Source organism: Lissotriton helveticus, chromosome 9 (genome assembly GCF_964261635.1).
Source record: "Lissotriton helveticus chromosome 9, aLisHel1.1, whole genome shotgun sequence".
NCBI classification, from domain to species: Eukaryota; Metazoa; Chordata; class Amphibia; order Caudata; family Salamandridae; genus Lissotriton; species Lissotriton helveticus.
The window spans coordinates 594,432,689-594,455,647 of record NC_136070.1 but is presented as its reverse complement, the minus strand read 5'-3'; the positions used below and the strand labels follow the sequence as shown (position 1 = coordinate 594,455,647).

General features: G+C 43.3%; 2 protein-coding genes across 3 annotated transcripts in view; one reads left to right on the top strand and one right to left on the bottom strand.

Moving 5' to 3' along the window:
• TUT1 (terminal uridylyl transferase 1, U6 snRNA-specific) overlaps positions 1 to 22,959 on the top strand; it is a 233,739-nt gene that overhangs the window by 105,954 nt on the left and 104,826 nt on the right. Inside the window, exon 7 of the mRNA XM_078660593.1 lies at positions 7,123 to 7,232. Coding sequence (XP_078516719.1) covers positions 7,123 to 7,232 — 110 coding nt within the window. The remainder of the gene's footprint in view (positions 1 to 7,122; positions 7,233 to 22,959) is intronic.
• HNRNPUL2 (heterogeneous nuclear ribonucleoprotein U like 2) overlaps positions 12,178 to 22,959 on the bottom strand; it is a 473,541-nt gene continuing 462,759 nt past the window's right edge. For both annotated transcript variants that reach the window (XR_013601019.1, XM_078660591.1), the window contains one exon: positions 12,178 to 14,280. The gene's annotated coding sequence lies outside the window, so the exon portion shown is untranslated. The remainder of the gene's footprint in view (positions 14,281 to 22,959) is intronic.

Sequence of the window (22,959 nt, the reverse complement as noted above, 5' to 3'; positions counted from 1 at the left end):
AGCCTGTCCCACAAATAGTGATGACGGCAGACGCATCCCTGCTAGGCTGGGGAGCCCATGTCCTGCATTACACAGTCCAGGGACTATGGGCTATACAACAGAAAAAGATGCACATCAACCTACTAGAGTTGATGGCGGTCTTTCTAGCCCTAAAAGCGTTCAAGAAACACTTATGCAACAAGACTGTGTTGATCCGGACGGACAACATGACAGCTATGTATTATATTCAAAAACAGGGAGGAACACATTCCCCACAGCTATCGCACCTGGCTCAGAGTGTGTGGAAATGGGCCATTCAGAGGAACAGGTTTCTCATGGCAGAACACCTCCCAGGCAAGGACAATCAAATAGCCGACCTGCTCAGCAGGCACAGTCAACAGATGCACGAATGGGAGATTCACCCCAATGTGCTCCAACCATTCTTCCGGCAGTGGGGACAACCGGAGATAGATCGGTTTGCCACAAGCGAAAACGCAAAATGCCAGTACTTTGCCGCCAGGTTCCCACATCCGCAGTCGCAGGGCAATGCGATATGGATGAACTGGTCAGGCAAATGTGTGTACCCTTTTCCCCCAGCTCCATTAATACCGCTAGTGGCACGCAAAATGCGCCAACATTCGCTGACGCTAATCCTAGTTGCTCCCACGTGGGCGAGGCAACCATGGTACACAACGTTCCTAGAACTGTCAGTGGTGCCTCATCAAAGACTGCGACTCACACCCACACTTCTAACTCAGAGCCATGGCGAAATCCAACACCCAGATCCGCAACAGCTGAACCTGGCGATCTGGCTCCTGAAATCCTAGAGTTTGAATACCTGAACTTGCCTCCAGACTGCATGAATATTATCAAAGAGGCAAGAAGACCCATTACCAGGGCATGTTATGCAGCTACGTTTCGTCATTTACTGAAGTAACAACGATATAAACCCATTAGATGCTTCTACACAAAACGTCATTTGCTATCTTTTGCACCTACAACGTTGCAATTTAGCCTACTCATCCATCAGGATACATTTAGCTGCGTTAGCATCATATCTCCAAAACAGGCAACACCTTTCACTGTTCAGAGTGCCAGCAATTATAGCATTTATGGAGGGACTTAAACGAGTAATTCCCCCAAAACACCCACCTTCACCAGTCTGGAATCTAAACATCGTTTTAACCAGACTTATGGGACCACCTTTTGAACCACTACACTCATGCGAACTACAATTTCTTACTTGGAATGTGGCTTTCCTTATTGCCATTACTTCACTTAGGAGAGTTAGTGAGCTGCAAGCCCTAACTATTCAAGAGCCATTCATTCAAGTACATGCAAATAGAGTAGTTCTCAGAACAAACCCTAAATTCATGCCAAAAGTGGTATCCCATTTTCATATAAATCAAACAATAGAACTGCCAGTGTTCTTTCAAAATCCACAGACAGTAGCTGAAAGGGCCTTGCATACTCTAGATGTCAAGAGAGCTCTGCTATACTATATAGATAGAACTAAGGCATTTCGAAAGACAAAACAGTTGTTTGTTGCTTTCTCACCGCAACAAAAAGGCAACCCTATTTCAAAATCAGGTATAGCCAGATGGATCGTTAAGTGCTTTCAGATATGTTATTTAAAGGCAAAACGCACCTTAACAGTTCCCCCTAGGGCGCATTCTACACGCAAACTAGGGGCATCCATGGCTTTCCTAGGAAATATTCCTTTACACGAATTTTGTAGAGCAGCCACATGGTCAACCATACATACATTTACCAAACACTATTGTGTAGATGTACATTCCAAACAACAAGCTGCTGTAGGACAGGCTGTTCTCAAAACTCTTTTTCAGACTGCTGCAGCTGGCACAGGCAGCCACCGCTAGGGGAGATACTGCTATACATTCTATGCACAGATATGAATTCAGCAGCCCACATGCCTCGAACGGAATATGCTACTTACCAGTATGCATCTGTTCTTGGCATGTAGGGCTGCTGACATTCATATCGCCCACCCGCCTCCCCGGCGCCTGTCGCAGCTGTAGCATTCACTCTTTGCATGGACATCTCTTACTGTACGATACTCCATCTCTGCCACAATGGCGAAAAACAATCTGAGGATGGAGAGGATGCCCATGCGCACTGTAGTCCGAGGGAGGAGCCACCTATCTTGTGATACTTCGAAGACCCAACACTAGGCGGCGATCTATGCACAGATATGAATGTCAGCAGCCCTACATGCCAAGAACAGATGCATACTGGTAAGTAGCATATTCCTTACACTCATCCTTTCATCTACCCATACATTCTTCTATTCATCCGTGTGTCCCACTGTACCATTCATTTAAGCATCTATTTATCCAGCTGCAGTTACATTCATCTAGCCATCCTTGCATTTATGCATTCATTGATCATTCACCTATTCATGCATTACCTGCCTTCCTGTGTGAGCAAGTAACCCTTGTACACACTGTATATGTGTCTGCAAGTGTGTGTTCTGTTTGCATGGGTGTCTGTATGTCTATTAGTAGTAGTGTACTTGACACTTGTTGCAGGGTAACCTAATCAGCATTGGCATAGCCAATAGGTCTCGCCTTTGGGACCTTATAAGTGTTTAGTTATCCAGCGCAATATCCTTGGTGCAATAACATCAACTGTTGCGTGGCTAAACACTTATAAGGTCCCAAAGGCGAGACCTATTGGCTATGCCAATGCTTGTCTCCATAGGATTGTGTAGTGGGTCTTTCTCTGAAAAATGTATTAAGTGTTGAACCTGTTTTTTGTACCACAACAAAGTAACTTAGTTTCTGCCAAAGGTATTAACCTGCTTGTTAGTGTCCTACACTACTCAAACTTTGAATAGTTAGTTTTGTGCAAAAGCTGAATAGTTACTGAAAAGTAACTAAAAAGTAAACTTAAAGTAATTATCATCATTCTGAAGAGCTTACAACCCATTTTCTTGACTGCAAAGCAATTTGTATGCTCCTACAAAACCAGTACATTCTGTAGCTTGAAATAAATCACTGTATGTAACGTATCCCTTACCTTCTACTGAGTAAATCGTGGTTCTACTAATAAATATCACAACATATCAACTTTTTATATATACAATTAGTCTGGATTCAGTCTTTGAGTGTTTGACATAATTTCTTGCCTGAGTGTGTTCAACAAATGCTTAACACAACCCTCTGATAAGCCTGACTGCTCAACCACAATGCCATAAAAGAGAGTAAGGTATTATCTACTTTAGCCTCTGCTATACCTCAGGTAATCCACTGAACTCTGTGCACGCTATACTTTACTTTGGTATAGTATATGCAGAGCCAGCTTCCTACAATACTGCTTTACCATGATACATTTGATGTTCAAGGCTTTCATAATAGACAAATAACATATCCCCCCCTCCCCCAGGTGGTAAATACAATGTTGCACCCTGCTAACACGCCTTTTTTCATCTATTAGGCAAGGAGCATGCCAGCCCTTTGGAAATCTGGCGCAGGTGCCCCTTTATGGGGGAGGTATGGAGGAGGAGATGGAAGGGGGTGGACATCCTTTTGTAATGCTGTTATTTTTTTCACCATTTTTGTGGTCAATTACTGTGGTACAAGCACAACTATCTACTCCTTGGAAAGTTTTGGCTGCACAGATTTGTTTAATTAAAGCATTGAGCTCTCCGATATCTGTGATCAACATAGTAACCTTAGACCTCAGATCCCCCACCTCTGTTTGGAGACCTCACAGAGTATGAGCAAGTTCATGAGGGCTCAGATTCCAACCTGCTTTATCAACAAGAGCAGCTGATTGCAAAGGAGGTGCATGCACGGCGGGCAGAAGAAGAGCCTCAGCTGTCCTTGGTGGGCCTTATAATGAATCCAAAGCCCGCATAGGGCTCACCAGGGGTAACATCTGTTTACATAGATTATTGAGGGACAAAGAGGAACAGGCACAGTTACAATATCTCCAGATACAGCTTGGTGCAGGATAGGCGTTGAATCAACGTTGTCCCCAGCAGCCTCTACTGCAACCATGCGCAGAACAGAATTTGAAGTTAAAGGAACCTATGGTGACTGTTTTGCATTCGATTTTCATGTTTAGAAAGCTAGAAGGCACTTTCTTCAGCAGTTGGGATGATTGGCACTACAGTCCTCGACACCTCCCAGGAAATGTTCTACTACTTCTATTAGATTATCAATGTCCTTAAGAGTTAAGCTATCCAGTGGATTACCAAGGGACGGGCTCGTGTTTGACTTGCGGTTTTTTACCCTTTTCCCCTGATGGGTCTCTTTCGCTGTATGCTTCGCCCATGGAGAGACCCACTTAAAACTCAAGCAACTAATAGTAAGGTACAAAGTATGGGAGGCGTAGCAGGTAAGTTTAGTTTTTTAAGGGAGGACCGCAGGTAGTCAGGCCAGAGAAATCAGCTTATGTAGTATTGCATCATCCTACCAGCCCGCAGCTCAGAGGTCAGTAGCCAACAATACTGCAACACTTTATGCGATGACGCGAGGGCACAGAAAGGCAAATTGTCTTACCCCTGGCTGGTGGTTTATCCTTGCAAAGGGGCCAAGGGGGTGTACCTGCCCTCCCTCTTCCTGGCGCTGACAGGCGCAGGACGAGCCCCCCCTTGGAACAGGCGCGGCCCACGCTGCAGGACCTCCTTAGGCACTTAAAAGTGCAGTGATGATGCTGTGTAGCTGCAGTGACTAAGATCCCACCTCCAGGCCCTTAGGTTTTGGGGACTTGGATTCCCTACTGCTTGCGTCCTCATACAACACATCACCTCATTCATGTAGGACAGAATGTTTTAAATCAACATCAAATGAAACGCTCAGTAAGGCCCAGGCTCCATAGCCTTCCATGATGCTTCATATAATACGGGGGATGGAGAGGGTCAATTAAAAATATATTCTTTTTCAGCGTGTTCATCTCACAGACGTTGGTGCATTTCTTTTGGTTGTTAGCAAGTGTGGAAAACAGACCCTGCATGTTTCTTTTTAGTACCAGATTTGGGGAATGTAAATAATTCCCCTTTTACAGACCAACTTTCATATTTCCAGTCAGTTCGTAAAAAACTCGCACAACAGTTTACCCAGTCCCAGTTTTATTCTATGATATCTGATGCTTGTAGTTTTGTTATTACAGCTATAAATCCAGGATTACTAGTCTCAAAATGCAAAGACAACCAGATTGGATTAACTACCTGCATGTGACTTGGTACAACTTGACATTTCCATTAGCTCGTTTTTTTTTGTTTTTTTTCTGGCTTGTCTGAACTTCCTGGCATATAACAAAGACAAAGTATCCAACTTCTGAAACGGTGATCTGCTTAGTCTGTCTGCGATATCCTATGCCACTGTGTTCTGTCAATGTAGTGATTTTGGTTCCATGGTTCATCACAACATTTAGTTCTACATCTATTCCTGTGGACAGTTCCAGTTTTCTGGTTTGCAAATCTCGTTTTTCTCCAGGTGTATCTCAGCTGATCTTCATTTTGTAACTCAGAAGAAGCATTGATATAAATCAGCAAGCACTCATGATGCATCTCAGCCGAAGTTTAGTCGGCCGTCAACATGATATCCTAAACAGTTTGTTGGGGGCACCCTGGTATTTTAAAGACCTTGCTAACAGTAAACATTCCATCTGTAGACGAGGAATTAGAAGAAAAACAGTACTTCCGATGACCTCATGAAACTGTAGTCATTCTGCTCATCCGACAGACAGCTCCACACATCAGACAAAGCAAAGTACTATACCAACACCAATAATGAAGTCACCAGCATAAACAGAACACTTTAAAAGACAATCAAACAATGCATCACCCAGTCTGACCCTATTATCCTACACTCCACAGACATGTGCAGTGCCATAAATCTCTTCTTCAATGAAAAAGTAACGAAGATCGACAACAGCAAACTGCTTCTCTTCTTACGCCCACCTCTTCTCTTAGAATTGCCACAGTGGTCATCCTTCAGAGCCCTGTCTCTCACAGATCTCGCTGATGCACCCAAATCCCTCAAAGCAAATTCCAGTGAAGATAAAGTCTTACCCTTGTCCTTCACCAAAGCTGTCTCCAGGGAAGCTCTGTCATTCCTGCTCACCATTGACAATGCCCCCCTCGCTGAAGGCATTAGAAAATGCATGTACTCTCAGAGAGTGCTTAAACAGAATAAAAAAGTTGAGCCTAAAAAAGCCAGCTGTGGAAGGGCATGATAATGTGCCCATGCTCTAGGGGTGGAACAAACACAAGAAGAGTAAGGAAAGTGCACACAGCTAACAAATAAGAAGCAAGCAAATGACAATGAAACCAACCAATGGGTAAGCAATGGGCCCACTGTAAAATAACAACATGTCTCACAACAGACGGAATATTAGCTGTCTCAGACTAGACCTAACCAGCTACCTCTCCTATCTCACATTGACTGTATTGCCCTTGGACACTGTAAATCGCTGCTCTGTCTTTTCAGCTAGGTTCACTTTATACAAATACCACATGCATACATACAGGGTCTTGGGGGGAGAGGCGAACAATTTACATAACTAGCTGTGGTGCTTTTCAACTTGACCTTAGTATGTTGCTGTGATCTAAGGCACAGTTCAGCAGAGCATGATGTTACTTTCAGCATGAGCTGTGGGGTCAGTGCAGCTCACCAGGCTCTTGGGCTACAAATTAGTAAAGATCTTGTGGGTGCAGTAAAGTGCAGCAAATGAGCTGTGGCTCAGCACTCATCATGGAGCACAACTGAAAGGGAGTTTGGGGTGCTGCATTTAAAGAGCCTGAGATGATTATGCGAGGGAGATTATGGTGTGGCTCAGGTTGTGAGTTCGGGGTACCCCTCATTGATGACTGTGGAGTGCGGATTCAGTGCTCAGTTCACATTGTCAGGTGTATGGGTTAGCATGGCTGGTAGAAGTGAAGAAAGAGCATGTAGAGTGATGGTAGAGATATATGAAATTAACCCTTTTTTTGGCTACAGTGTCTAACTGCACTTTGGTGGTCTATGTCTGGTAACTAGATTAAAGACTATGTCTCACTGTGGACAGCATGCACTCTGAATCTAATTGCTGGTTCGGGTCTAATGGAGGTAGAACTGTGTTATTATATGGAGCCACCTCCCTAAGCTCTGACCTACAATGCCCTTTCTTCTACAGGCTGGCGCTGTGCAACACTAGATTCCTGCAGCTGTGTACAGAGACAGAAGAGCGGTTGCGGCCACTGGTCTACACTCTACGCTACTGGGCCAAACAGAAGTTGCTCGCAGGTAAGAGGCATTTTGTACTTGTCTTTACTCTACCAGAGAGGGAAGGAAATAGAGGGAATAGAGAGGATGGGAGACATCTAGACCACAGGCCAGGAAATAAAGTGGGCTTTCTATACTTGGGAGTTTGTAAAGATATTTGCTATAGCACCAAAAGGTTTTTTTTTAATTACGTGATATGGAGACTGTAATCAAGTATGCAAAAAATAGATTTTTCAGCCAGTTTGATGGGGATCGTCAGAGAATAGTTAGTAACAGTATAGTGTCTGACTGGTGTAAGGGAGTTTCACACATGGGATGATCGAGAGAACAAAACCCAGCATCTTGTTTGTACAGAGCAAACAATCTAAACACTTATGCAATGTGCCATACTGCAGTTTACAAAGCAGTAGGTCTAATCGAGCTTTAAAGGTTGCATGTAAAGTTGAACATAAGAAGTAATTTTACCCTCATAAAGTCCCCATTTAAGCCTTATTTAGAATATTAGCCTCGGATTTGGACAGTCAATTAAAAAAAGTATACACATGAATTTCAAAATGCCTATAAAGAGGACACACAACTCTTTGACTTGAATAACAAAATGTATAATTTAGTTTATTATTTCAGAGTAAATTGGCACGGGTTTTAGTGTTTTTTTTAACTTGCGACTCAAAACCAAGTTAAGTGCTGATTCCCAACGATTGGAAGAAAGTTGACAGTAGCCTGATTGGCAGGATCCTGTGAGAGACCGGCAGTAGCTACTTTTCCTGTGGTGCATTGCTTATAAACACATTGGAGCATGAGGCCATTCTAAAAGGACAAACCAAAGTCACTCGTAAAAATTCAACCTGACCCCCCACGCAAGAAAGTAACAATTCCACAAACGAGTCTTAGTGGGTCAAAAATGGCTGGCAGATCCATTAAAATAATCCACATTTCAAGAAGGTGAAATAATAATAATATTAATAATATACAGAATTGTAAATGGGTAACAATGAATTATGGGGGATGTTTTTCTCCAAGGGGCTCTGAGTGACATCAAATAGAGAACGATAACAAAGCTCGAGTTGCCTGTTATCACTCAGAAATAAGCCCAAAATGAAAAACATCCCTGTAATTCACTTTTAATCAATCTGTAATTTTAAGCTCTACATGCCCCGCCCCTTCCAAAAAATCATCCGCCCCTGCTTCCAACATATATGCAGGGGTAGAGTAATGGGGCATATAAAAAAGGTTTAAAAAAAATTGCCTCCACCTCAACCACCCTTGTCATATCACCACTCCTTTCCTCAAAGTAAAAAAAAGGAATACCTCATCTTTTGCCCCCCCAAACCTCCTCCACCCTCTGAAACACTCCAGCCATCTCTAAATATAAAAGGAAAGAGCTGGCCTCTTGTCACCCACACCACTCTCTGCATATACCGCTGACATTCCCTCTTCAAACATATTGTATCCAGAGTATACCAGCCCTCCTACCACCCGCTGCAAACTTTACTCCCTCTTCCATCTCATGACTCAAACTGGAGAAAAAAAATTAACAGCCCACCTTCACCACCCTCTGCATAAATTCACCCGCTCTTAGCCTAAAGCTGTACAGCCAGCTCTTACATTGAGAGTAGAGGGCTGGCCCACATTGAGTGCGGCTCAGTCAAAGACACTTGGAAGTGCAGCTGTTTTTCTCCTCTTAGCATGGTTCTGCAAACTTGAGCTGACAAGGGAGACGGTAGGTGGCACAAGCTTAGTACTGCCACCATTCTCTTGTTTCTCTTGAGTCTGTGAAGACTCAGGAGTGGCAGGAGAAGGAGGGTGGGATCCCCAACCGCCACCATTTTACCACTGCACTCCTATGTCTGGAGATGTGGTTGAAGCAGTAAAACAAAGGCTTCCCTAGGGAAATGTCACAACTTTCGTGAACTAGTGTGGTTAACCACTGTTCTGACGCCACTGCAGTAACTAACTGGTTTCCGTTTGAGTTATTCATGGGTTCATTGTGTTATTCATGCTAAAGGCTTCCAGTGGAAGCCATACGCAACACTAACAATTACGTTTACACCTAGTAGTGGAACACTGAGAGATAGACAGTGTGCAAATCTGAGTGACTTACTAGTTTTTTCAGAGCACAAACCATGAAATTATTTGTGTTACGATTTGAAACTAGGTTGTCAGCAGTTTGTGTTTTATAAAAACAACAGCGTAAGCAGTCGTCTGTATTGATCCAAGGCCTATTTACAGAGGTTGTGAACCAGCCGATGCAAATTGTTATTGTCTCTAATTTGCACTCCGTTTAACACGTGTGCCTTAATTCTACATAATGGCTATGAGTGCTCATTCATAAAATACGTTTAACAATTGTAAAGCAACCTAAAGGGAATTTTGTTCAGTGTTAATGTATACATCTAGGACTCAGTAGTAATATTCTTTATTTAGTTTTGAATAGAAACCATCAAAAAGTACAATCTTCTTTTAAAAAACTTAAAATCCATAAAAACATTTAAAAACATACAATTTACTGCAGGCTACTTGAAACAACAATCAGATGGTCCTAAAAGTGCTTATGTGCAAATAATTTTGCAAGGAAGGATCTTGTAGACTACCACACTAACATTTAACACATTTTCTCTGCACCGTACTTCGCTCACAGGGAGTCATATCGAGCGGGTACTTGCTAATGTATGAAAGTTTACAGTGAGATGGATTATCTGTTTAGTAAATTAACGTTATCATAGGTAAAACTAATTAATAATTTAAAAGGACCCACATTTATATCACTTTGGCTCCATAAAGTTCATATGGAAAAAGTAACAAGCATATGCCAATAATGACACCTAAACATAAAGAGCCCCCTACAAATAGAAATGGCAAACTGAATTATAATTTATCCAATCAAGGGATCAAATTTATATCCCTTGGGTCAGGGGATTGATTTTGTGTCTTAACCACCCTGCTTACAAGTATCTAGACACAGCATACACTAACTACTGTGTGTTATCAGTCTTTAAAATTCTGACAGCCTCTTTTTGATGCCTCCGGGATAGGGTGCGACATATCACTTCTGCCAAGTTTTCCTAATGGCAATGTATTTAGGTGTCAGTAATAATTTAACAAATTAAAGACTCATAAGCCAGTGGCACCTCTTTTCTGCATCTAAAGATTGTTGCGTGAGGGCAGAAAATGCAAAATGTGCGTGAAAAGTAATAGTGTTGGCAGATGGGATGAAGAGAGAAAGATTTTAGAAACATTCCAATAACAATATTTTCATAATGAATAGTAACAGCTCAACTAATTTTTGAAGATAGTAGATGTCAGAGGTAAAGCAAGATACAAGTTGGTTCTACGTTCTTCTTACTTAAGAGTGGTGTCTTAATATGCAAAGTAGAGCCCCTGTTTTCCATGTAGCATTCTATGTGGTCACTGTCATTCACCATTGGTTTCGCACTGCAAAAAGTATGTTTGCACTCTAGACTGAACTCCATTTAGGTACTCTTTCTTCGGGTCTTAGTGTAGTCAGCAATTACTGGGCTTTAGCTTTTAGGGGGTAGTGTCTACCTGCCACAGGATGTAGAAACTTAGAAAGCAGTATAACATAGTAACAAGCACTTTATAAACACTTTAATGTCTTTAATGAGTTTAATAACAGGGTAGTAAAATGGCATACTTGAAGTGGGATATACAAAGACAACCCAAAGGTCCTAGCATCTTATGGGCCATCCCCAGATATTTTTATGACTGCCTTGCATTAGGCATTTAGATTTTTTTTTAAAATGAACCCTATAGTCAAAGTTAACCAGGGAGGGATTCTTTGGGACAGATCACCAAAGTTCGGAAGCTTTCGTGTCAATTTTCTGAAAATTGGAGTTTCATTAACCAGATACAGACAGGAATACTGGTCTCCAGGCTCTACGTTCTTTGAGGAGTTGGCATACCCAAAGATGTTTCTAAATAACCAGAATCCCTTCTAAAACGAGTCAAAACATATAGGCCCTCAATAGGATGGCGGGCGGACTTTGCCCGCCCGCCATCCTCGCGGTACTTGGGACCGCCCGCCATAGGGGTGGGGGTATTAGGATGCTAATCAACAACGAGAGAGTGACACAACATAAGGGCACCTCAGAATATCCTGTAAAAGACAATCTGGGATATCAAAAAAACAAGTGAAGAGAACAAACACAGTATCTTTTTAAGAACCCTCACTCACCAACCTAGTGGTGACATGCTTCATCATCGGGTTCCCACTGGAAGGACCTGGTTACCAGGCGTTGTAGCACACTGGAAGGACGCTAGGTCCTTCCAGTGGGAACCCGATGATGAAGCATGTCACCACTAGGTTGGTGAGTGAGGGTTCTTAAAAAGATACTGTGTCTTTTACAGGATATTCTGAGGTGCCCTTATGTTGTCACTCTCTCGTTGTTGATTAGTACTATTTTTAGGGGTAAGAGAGGGAATACTATTACCCTTACTCTCCTGTTGTTTGCTCGGGTATTAGGATGCACCCGCCACAGTGGCGGGCACATCCTGCATTTTTAACATTGTGGCAGGCGGTGCTCTCAGCACCGCCCGCCACAATGCTAAAAATGCATGTATGCATTTGTATACACAAAGCGGCAGGCACCGCGTGGTGCCTGCCGCATTGTGTGTGCAAATGCTGGGGGTACCACAGGTACCCCCCATGTGCACCCCCCACCTCGCCTTCACTTCGGGGGCCCGCAGCGGGCCCCCTAAGTGAAGACCGCCTGCCTTTGGAAAGGCATCTGTTTCAGCCCATCCAAATATGTCTGGCGGTGTCTGATAGACACCGCCACCATATTAAACCTTTTCCGCCTGACCGGGGCGGAAAAGCGGCAGACGGTCTTTCCGTCCGCCGCGGTCCCCCCCGCCATGGTAATATGGCAGGGGGGAAATGGGTGGCGGGCGGACCAGGATGTCGGGCGGATTGCCACCGCCCGGATGGCGGTGGCGATCCGCCCGACATCCTAATGGGCCCCATAGTCTTCAAACCCACCAATCAAACATGGGGTGATTCCCACCCTCACAAATCCTTGCCACTTCTTTGCTGTAGCCAGAAGGCAGGCTACAAGTGGGCACGAGGGATCACAGTCCAGGTCACTGAAAACATGGAACTGGGTAAAGGCTGAACTGGCCCCTTAAATTATAGCTGAGGACAAATGAAAGAATAGAAGAATAGTGGATCAGTCCTACTATTTGTCTCAAAACGTATATTTTTGAAGCAGTGGCCTATGTCCAGTAATCTACAAGTTGTAGAGGTTGTTTCCATGGTTGGGTAACCACTGCAAGTCATATTGCCACCAGTAGCCTCTACTCTAGTTAAAAGAAAGGGAGAGCATGGCTTCAACTGCCGATATCTCTGAACCTGTAAGGGCTAGACTGATGGTTCAATCAGTACTACCTGTTATAGCTGATGGATGCCAGGGGATGAAGACCAACTGTTTTCTGGCTCCATTAGAGAGAGGATATAGGTGTATGCATTGATGTTTGTGCATTAATGGAAACCTGAGAAACCATATTGGAGGAAACCAAATTATGGGAAAACGATTTTAATGTAAGACTATTTTAAGGAGATAAAAAAAAAATCGAAATTTAAAGGAAAGATAATTTTCTGGAAAAATCTAAAATGACATTAAGTTTAGGACTAATGAGGGATTTGGAGGTTCAGAGATGTGTAAGGTTTAGTAATGGAAAGGGGTTTTAGAGGTTCAGGAATGGGTGGAGTTCACACGTAGAAAGAGGGTTTTAGGGTTCAGCAATAGGTGACATTTAGGGGTGGTGACTTTTTTTAGGTATTCGGAGTGGGTGGAGTTAAGAAATGTTGAGGGTTTTTTAGGGTTCATGGATGAAAAGGAGTTTAGGGATGTGAGGCGTTTTTAGTATTTAGGGATGGGAGAGTGAAGGGGTGTTTGGGTTTTAGCTTTTATGGATGGCCGGAGTTTAGGGCTGGTGAGGGTTCTTAAGGTCTTAAGGTTCAGTTGTAGGTAGAGAATAGAAGTGGTGAGGAGTTTTTAGTTTTCACAATTGGGTGGAGCTTAGGGTTGTGAGGGCTTTTAAGGATTTAGTGATCAGTGGCGTTTAGATGTAAAAAGGGGGTTTTAGGATTCAGAGACAGGTCGAGCTTTAGGGGAGTTGAGGGGTTATAAGGGGTCAAGGATAGGTGGTTTTGAAGGGCAGTGGGTATATTCAAGGTTCAGTGATGGGTGGTCTGCGTGCGGTGAGGGGTTTTAAGGGGTCAGGGATGGGTGGGGTTTAGGCGTAGAAAGGAGTTAATAAGGTTCAGGAATGGGTAGAGTTTAGCGGTAGTGAGAGTTTTTAAGGTTCAGCGATAGGTGGACTGTAGGATTAAAAAAAGGCTTTTAAGGTTCAGGGATAGGGGTAGTTTAGGTGTGGTAAGAAGTTTTTAGGGGGCAGGGATTGGTGGCGTTTAGAGGTGGTGAGGGGTCATCAAATTAAAAACATTTGAAGTGATTGTTTAATAATGTAAATGACACAAATCTGAAATAATGTCCCCTGAAGTAAAGCAATGAAATTAATTCCTCAGACAAAACTTTCTGAAAGTAAGGTCTGCAGTCATTGCATTCACAAATTAAAAATAAGCAAGCAAATGCCAATTTCGATTGAAAAGACATCCTATGAATTGCTTTTTTTAAAAATGGTAAATGCCATTATTCAGAAAATTTTCATTAAACCGTTTAGATGAAATGATTTCTCAGTAATGGTATTCTATGAAATCGTTTTTGTATGAAATCACATATAACTGTATGTATTGAAATGGGCACAGGAAGGATTAAAATTAAGCTGGCCACATCATCCTTCTTGACCCATGAGGGTGATGGAGCAGCTCCCTGATCCAAATGTCTGTGTTGCATTTTCTGGGCAGCTGGGCTAGGTTGACCTTGTGACTCCTTTGTTTTAGTTCATCGATTCGTTAGGCCTTTGAATGTTATTTCTTTGATCAATTCACTGTCCTGGCATGTGCAGTCCTTCTCCTTGTGCAGTTCAGTAGGCCCTCCATTTCCTAAAGTCAAGCAGCACAGTCCTATCATAATCAGCTTTATTCGATTATCTTGAAAGAAACCATAAAAGCAAGAACATATCAATTAAAAACATATTTCATAGTCTTAAAACAGGAAACGTAAAAACATATCAAATAAACAGATAAACATCATTACTGCACAGTCTAATTTTCTGTAGCCATAACACAAACCATAAGAAACTAGAAATATTGAAACAAATCAGCAAGGAATTCAGTTGCAAGAACAGTAGTGCTGGACAACATTGTTTTAAATGATGGTAACGTAAAATAGGTCAAATTAAACGTTTCCAAGGCACAGCATAAAAAGAAGAGAAAAACAAAGTGCAAGGTGCTTTGCCTAGAGATACCATCACAAGGGCAATTGTTTAGAACCACTGACCAATTGTTACAAACGGTGAAAGTGACTACGTGATAAAAAAATATTGAATTAAAATGTATTAAAACAAACCTATGCTGACAATTCTGTATAGCGATAAGATATGGCTGAACACCATCTGTGACCAAAGTCAACAGTTTTTTAATAACACTGGATATAGCCATTTCCCTAGAGAATCTTCGGTCGTTGGAGAAGGACAGACATTGATTTTCAAGTCACTTCTGCTGACATTGTATAAAACATAGTGTGAATCGAAATAGTCAGCTTGGCCCAAATGCATACAAAATTGTTTAACAGATTTGAACCAGGAAAATGCTCCAGAACTATTCAACTTTAGACAGTCTCTAAGGATCAAATGGCTTAAGATGGTGAAATCACTGGTCCAAATTAAATGCAAAATTAGAATGTGCTTAATATTTATCAGAGCAGAAAAAAACGGGACACCTACTTTTGCATGTCAAAAGGAAATGGAGCAACACGTTGGGATGGACAAAAGGTTCCTGAAGAAGGCATTCTCCAGCATCTGGAGCTGAATGGTGTTATTTAAGCCCAGATTCCCACCTCCTATAGGGCCACAGATACACATTTTGAATTGGAAATAGTTAACATTTCTCTAATCAGATTGTTGCCTAACTTGGTAGCAAAATTGAGCAGTGCAGAGATATATTTGTTAAAATGCTGCCTTCTAATATCCATGAACCACGATGGTCGATTAAATTTACAGATTACAAAAGGTCAGGGTAAAACTTAGTTGAACATTGCTTATTCTGAAATCACAGCTCTTCCAAATTTGCTTCCTGCACTTCATTACAAAAGTTTTGCTTATATTAACCATCAGGCCAAGATCAGACATAAGGCCGACAAAGCCATTCAGTAGCGGTTTGGTGTGGGCCATAAGCACAGCATTATCAGCATAGAGCAGACAGGGTATAGGTCTGTAGCCAATCTGGGGGAAGATTGCTACAGGTACAGCTTAAAGCAGAGCCTAAACCTGTTAGTATACCGGGTGAATCAAAAGGGAGCGGGTACGCAGCCCTGTCTAACCCCTTTTCTAAGATCAAAAGTGCTAGTGCATTTACCCCGAGGACAAAGCGTACTCTGGCCTTGTCACCGGAGTAAATATCTCAAAGAAGGGCTATAATCAGTGGATTCACCTCCAACTCTGATAAAATTGCCCACAATTTACTGTGGAGAACACAATCGAAAGCACTTGTTAATCGATGAATTCTAAAAACAAATGTCCCTTCTTCATAACAGTATATTTACCATTAAGTAAATTAAGATTTAACCCCTGCCTGATAGTCCCCAAACCTTCTTGGAAGCTAAACTGAAAGTCAGAGAGAATATTATTGATCTCTGCCCACTCTTCAAAATTTTTCAGCAAAATTCTCCCTGTCACTTTAACCAGGGAATCAAGGTGGTATAGGGTGGTAACAGGTGGGATCAGCACTATCATTATCACCTATCGCCTTTCTTGAAAATTGGTGCGATGATAGCCTCCAACCAGGTTTTAAAGGTGCCAGAATGGCAACAAGCCTGCAATACACTGGTTAGAATTGGACCCCACAAAGCGACAATAGCCATAAACAAGTCAATAGAGATGTCATCCGGCCCTGGGTTTTACCAGCCACCCGTACTACCTGCTATAGCCATGTTGATTTTGTCCAAAGAAAAATACAAATTACTGAAGTTGAAAGACAAAACTTCAGTAAAAGAGTGGTCAAGCCCCATGGACAGCTGGCGGAGGTTCTAACAAATCTTTGAGTAATGAGCGACTCACTCGGTATCATTGATTGCTGCCACCAAACTAGGGGCGGGGTCATCCTTTATTAGGGGGCCATCGATGACTCGCCAAAAAGCATAAGTATCTTTAGATGTGCTGGCATTGATCAGCAATTCCCATGCAATATTTTGTAAGCCCTTCTTCCTTTTTGTTACTGCTAAAGTATACTCTATACAACAGCCTAGCTTATGGAGAGCGATCAAAAGATGTTTATGGGGTTTAGAAAAGCGTAGAACCACCAGGGCTTTAGGTAATTTGACTGGGACTGTGTTCTAGTTAAATCGTCTTTAATATAGCTGGAAATCGAAAGAAAAGCAGCCTTAGTGTTGGTGTCACAAGAAGACATGTCCAATCAAGTGTTGAAGGCAGCCCGATTAGCAGTGACCAATTTTCCGAGGAAATATCCCCAGTTCACCCAGGACCAACGGAGGGAGGTACCGTTGCGAGTGGTTAACGCCAAATAATCAATGGTATGTTCAACATGAATAGTTCTACAGCTGTACTCCAGTCTGACGCTAATACTGAGGGACATGATCGCACTTGCAAATGGAATGGATCTCAAAATCATCTAAGACACTGGGACAGTTAACAGAACATAAAATAATCAATAACTGAATTATGTACATTACCAAAAAAGGTAGGATTAAAGGGAAAAAAGGGGAAACGCAATTCATTAGAAAAATCAAGGTTCTGTTTCGACATTAAACCATTCAATTTCGACCCATAACCATTGTGCAGAAAGTGAGATTGATCATCATTATTGGAATCTACTATACCACAATCCATTTTAGCTTGAAAAGGGCATAAGCGAATATTAAAATCACCATCCCACAATATAAAAGATTCCTTCCTTTTATGACAACTCATATTGTCCAGTGCCTGCTCGAGCTGAAAGAAAACCATATTAATTTTATGATGAAAAGCATTATTATAAAAGTTCACAATAAAAATGTTTGTTGCACTGGAAAAGGCAGCAAATTAGAGACATAGGTAGACAGTCCCCCCTTTGATCTAATGGCGTGAGGTTGCGCTGCGGGCTGATGGAAGGTTTTATATCTGTTGATAATTATGGGTTCCGAAGCCCAGGTCTCCTGGAAGCAAAGAAGCGAAAACTTTAAAACAAAGTCCACCCAGGAAGTACCTTGGAACAAAGTCCCACCACATTCCAGAAAAGGAGGTTGTAAAAATGAGGCAGCTCAGTGGCCTTACTAGTAGGCTTGGAAGCTGGCGTGATAAGTGTAAGAAAGTGGCTCTGTATATACTGGACCAAAGTAAGGTACAGTGTGCACAGAGTCCCCAGTCCCCAGAGGTTTGGCAGAGGTTAAAGTTAGATATAACCTTACTCTCTAAAGTGGTAGCTTGGTCGAGCAGTAAGGCAGTATCAAAGGACAGTGTAAATTATTTGTTGTACACACTCAGTCAGAAAATGGCCTCACACACTCAAGAACTAAACTCTAGGCCAATTGTTTTGTATATAAAAATATATGTTTTTATTTTAGAATCACAAGTAGGTATAAAAATACTTTCTCCGAATGAGATGCTACAGTTGAATACTTTCAAATAGCAATAGACTTTTCAATGCAATAGATACAGTCCCAGACGTGGGTCCCGTGCTCACTAAGGCATTGGAGTCAAGCTATCCTGGCTGAAGACGGCTGATAGCCAGAAACCGGTCCTAGGATGCTTGATTCCAGTCCAGGGAAGACATGGCTTGGCAGTTCGGGCTAAACTGTTCCCAATCATAAAAGGCTGGTAAGATCCCTTAGTCAACTAAGAGCGCTACGTCCGATCACTAACATTAGGTGTACAACGCTCGAACTCCACAAAACAGGAGTCACCTCCTGCCTAAATTGCAACCTTACTATTACCACTCGCCAACCTTATCCTGACTCTGCGAGGAGGCACAGGAAACGCAAACAACCCTGCAACGTTGAAGCGAAAGAATACTTGTTCTATAGTACTAACTGCCGCTCACTACCGAAACACAAATTAGATATCTTTAATCTCCTATTGGAAGATAAACCTAGCGTCCTTTTCCTGACAGAAACGTGGCTACACGAGAGTGCTGGCCCGGACATTGCTACTGCCCTCCCCGCCAACTATGCAATTACCAGGATAGATAGAAATAAACAACTAGGTGGTGGAATTGCAATCATCTTTGATAGAGATTTGAAATGTACGTTAGAACCAGTCGACATCCCTGACTGCGAAGCCGGCTTTTTTAAAATATCTTTGAACCCGAACTTCACGATGTCTGGCCTATTGATATACCGGCCCCCCAGCAATTCATCCAAATGGGCGTCAAATCTAGCCAATCATATCACTCCGTACTACATAGCCTCCAAAAACTTCTCACTTATTGGTGATCTCAACTTACATCTTGACGACCCTTCTACCCCCTTCTGCTCTAATTTGTTAGATGATCTGACGGCCCTTAACCTGACCTTAGCCAACTCGGTACCTACACATAAAGCGGGCCATCTACTCGATCCCATTATTTCTAATATCAACGAGCTAAAATGGCATGACACCACACCCATTTGTTGGTCTGACCACCATTTAGTAAAATTCAGTATCAATCTCCCACCTACCACCACTATGCAATCTGTTTTGCTAACTACGTCCAGGAAAAACTGGAAATTACTGGACATGGCAAAACTTAACTCAGCACTCCATGAAAACCCTCCTAGAATTGGTCACAACATGGACAGCTTAGCAGCAGCTACTCAACAATGGCTCAGTGACGCCGCTGAATACTGTTTACCCACCCCTCATATCAAAGGAAACAGACACCGTCACCCTGCCCCATGGTTTAATAACCTTTTGAAAATTGAAAAATCGAAATGTAAGGCACTTGAGCGGCAATGGCGTAAAGATTACGCCCCTGACGTAAAAAAGACCTACCATGAACCAGAAATTTATACCACACTGCTTGCGCGAAAGCGCGAGCCTTGTTTGTTTCAAACACCATCATGAAAGCAACAAATAAGCCGAAAACTTTGTTTAATAAGGTTAAAGAACTTGCGGGTGCACAAACCACAGCCACGGCTCCCCCTCTAAATGATCAACAATGCCAAGATCTAGCCTGTTTCTTTACCGAAAAAATCGAGAAAATCATCAGGGACATTAAAACCAACAATAATGAACCATCCCCTTTTTCTGACCCAGAACATGCTCCCTCCAGTGAAAATACCTTGGAATTCTGGCCTCCCATCACGGTTAACATACTGAAGACCATTTTTAAGACCATCAAATCCGGATCCCCCAGGGACCCGATTCTGATCAAAGTAATTAAACAACTGGACGATCGCTCTCTGGAAATCATCGTGGATACGCTTAATTCCTCGTTAGAACTTTCCACAGTCCCGGTCCTCTGGAAACACGCCATGATAACGCCATTGCTAAAAAAGCCCACAGCAGATCCGGAAACCCCAGCAAACTATAGACCCATATCTCTGCTCCCTGCTTTTTCCAAATGCTTAGAGAGACATGCCCACTCGGTCTTATCCACCTTTGCCGAAAACAACTCGCTCTTGCACCCTTCGCAATCGGGTTTTCGGGCTGGTTTCTCGACAGAAACCACCCTTCTAGGAGTTACAGAACACATCCGGTATCTCCTTGACAATGGTCAAACGGTTGCGCTCGTGCTTTTAGATCTGAGCGCGGCCTTTGACACCATATCCCACGAAACACTCATTAAGGCGTTATACAGAAACGGTGTCCGTGGGAAAGCGCTCAAATGGATTCGGTCTTTCTTGGCTCAACGGACATTCCAAATAACTTCCTCCTTGGCCTGCTCCGACACCTTTAAAGCCCCTCACGGAGTGCCACAGGGATCTATTTTGAGCCCCCTGTTTTTTAACCTTTACCTCAGACCCCTGGCCGACCTAGCGGAAAGATCTGGACTTACCTCATGACCTACGCCGACGATTCCCAAATTATTTTCTCCCTATCTGAATCTTGCCCATCATCTCCGTCTCTCCTTAAATTAGGGCTTCAAAGCATCCTTAATTGGATGACAAGAAATCAATTAAAGCTTAACGGAGACAAAACAGAGATTCTTCTTCTAGGGAAACGACGAGATCTTTGGAACCCTTCACACTGGCCAAACCAGATGGGTAACTTTCCCACCCCAGTTACTCAAGTACGTAATCTGGGAGTCATCATGGATAGCTCCCTCTCCATGAATCAACAGGCCAATAAAGTTGTCGGCCTATGCCTTACCATTATCAAATGGCTGAGGAAAATCCTTTGGTTGCTGCCCTCCTCCACTCAAAAAACTGTAGTCAATGCCCTCATAACATCACGGCTTGACTACGGCAACATCCTGTACCTTGGTTCCAACAAAGCGGTAGTCAGTCGATTGCAACTTGTCCAGAACGCAGCTGTTCGACTGCTGTGCAGAATCCCCAAAAATTCTGGAGTCTCGAGCTACCGTCGTGAACTCCACTGGCTCAGGGTAGAAAGCAGAATCCGTTTCAAAGCCCTGAACTATATGTTCAGAATCAAAGCAGGTACTGCACCCAAATACCTTTTAGCTTTGGCACATCCTTACACTCCCAAGCGAAACCTTCGCTCGCAATCAGCTGCCAACTTCTGCGTACCAAGATTCAAACTGGCAAGAATGGGAGGCAGATCTTTCGCCCACCTTGGACCATTCCTCTGGAACGCACTCCCTCCCTACATTCGAAAGGAGGAAAACCATGCTAGGTTTAGAAGGCACGTTAAGACTTGGCTTTTCGAACAATAACCAGATTAGCCAGTAATTTCCGGCCTTCTTTATGCTGTGTCTCGGCGCCGGGAAACCCTTTTTGGGTAGCTGTCGTGCCTTACAAATTTAAAAAATAAAAATAATAAATGAGGCACAGGGTCAAGACTGATTGCATATGGCCATGTCTGAACTGGGGTGGCTTGGTGAGAAAAATAACGATGGATTTAACCCAGATCTGTGACTGGGGGTGAATGTTTTGCCATTGTGCAACATTCCGTCCATCATCTTGTGTGTTTTGCTGTTCTCCCTATGTGGGAAGGGTATGCCCAGACGTGGGTCCCGTGCTCACTAAGCCACTGGAGTCAAGCTATCCTGGCTGAAGACGGCTGATAGCCAGAAACCGGTCCTAGGATGCTTGATTACGGTCCAGGGAAGACATGGCTTGGCAGTTCGGGCTGGACTGATCCCATGAGGCACAGGGTCAAGACTGATTTGCATATGGCCATGTCTGAACTGGGGTGGCTTGGTGAGCAAAATAACGATGGATTAAACCCAGATCTGTGACTGGGGGTGAATGTTTTGCCATTGTGCAACATTCCGTCCATCATCTTGTGTGTTTTGCTGTTCACCCTATGTGGGAAGGGTATGCCCAGACGTGGGTCCCGTGCTCACTAAGCCACTGGAGTCAAGCTATCCTGGCTGATGACGGCTGATAGCCAGAAACCGGTCCTAGGATGCTTGATCCGGTCCAGGGAAGACATGGCTTGGCAGTTCGGGCTGGACTGTTCCCATGAGGCACAGGGTCAAGACTGATTTGCATATGGCCATGTCTGAACTGGGTGGCTTGGTGAGCAAAATAACAATGGATTTAACCCAGATCTGTGACTGGGGGTGAATGTTTTGCCATTGTGCAACATTCCGTCCATCATCTTGTGTGTTTTGCTGTTCACCCTATGTGGGAAGGGTATGCCCAGACGTGGGTCCCGTGCTCACTAAGCCACTGGAGTCAAGCTATCCTGGCTGATGACGGCTGATAGCCAGAAACCGGTCCTAGGATGCTTGATCCAGTCCAGGGAAGACATGGCTTGGCAGTTCGGGCTGGACTGTTCCCATGAGGCACAGGGTCAAGGCTGATTTGCATATGGCCATGTCTGAACTGGGGTGGCTTGGTGAGCAAAATAACGATGGATTAAACCCAGATCTGTGACTGGGGGTGAATGTTTTGCCATTGTGCAACATTCCGTCCATCATCTTGTGTGTTTTGCTGTTCACCCTATGTTGGAAGCGTATGCCCAGACGTGGGTCCCGTGCTCACTAAGCCACTGGAGAAGCTATCCTGGCTAAAGACGGCTGATAGCCAGAAACCGGTCCTAGGATGCTTGATTCCGGTCCAGGGAAGACATGGCTTGGCAGTTCGGGCTGGACTGTTCCCATGAGGCACAGGGTCAAGACTGATTTGCATATGGCCATGTCTGAATTGGGGTGGCTTGGTGAGCAAAATAACGATGGATTAACCCCAGATCTGTGACTGGGGGTGAATGTTATGCCATTGTACAACATTCCGTCCATCATCTTGTGTATTTTGCTGTTTCAAAAAATAGACACTTAGAAGAATTTCTGGCAAAAACAGGCAATGTTATCCTATGGAGGAAAATCAGGTAATTGGAAAATCACAGTTGTAATTATTTTTCAAGGTCAGTGCTGGGCACAAAGATCCAGCATTGGGATCTCTCCTGATAACAGGTGAGTAATTTCGTTTTCGACGATCGGGTGATTTTTTGTGAATATTTCAAAGTTTCAAAACTCGACACTTAAGAATTTCCAAGTGAAAACCAGTCA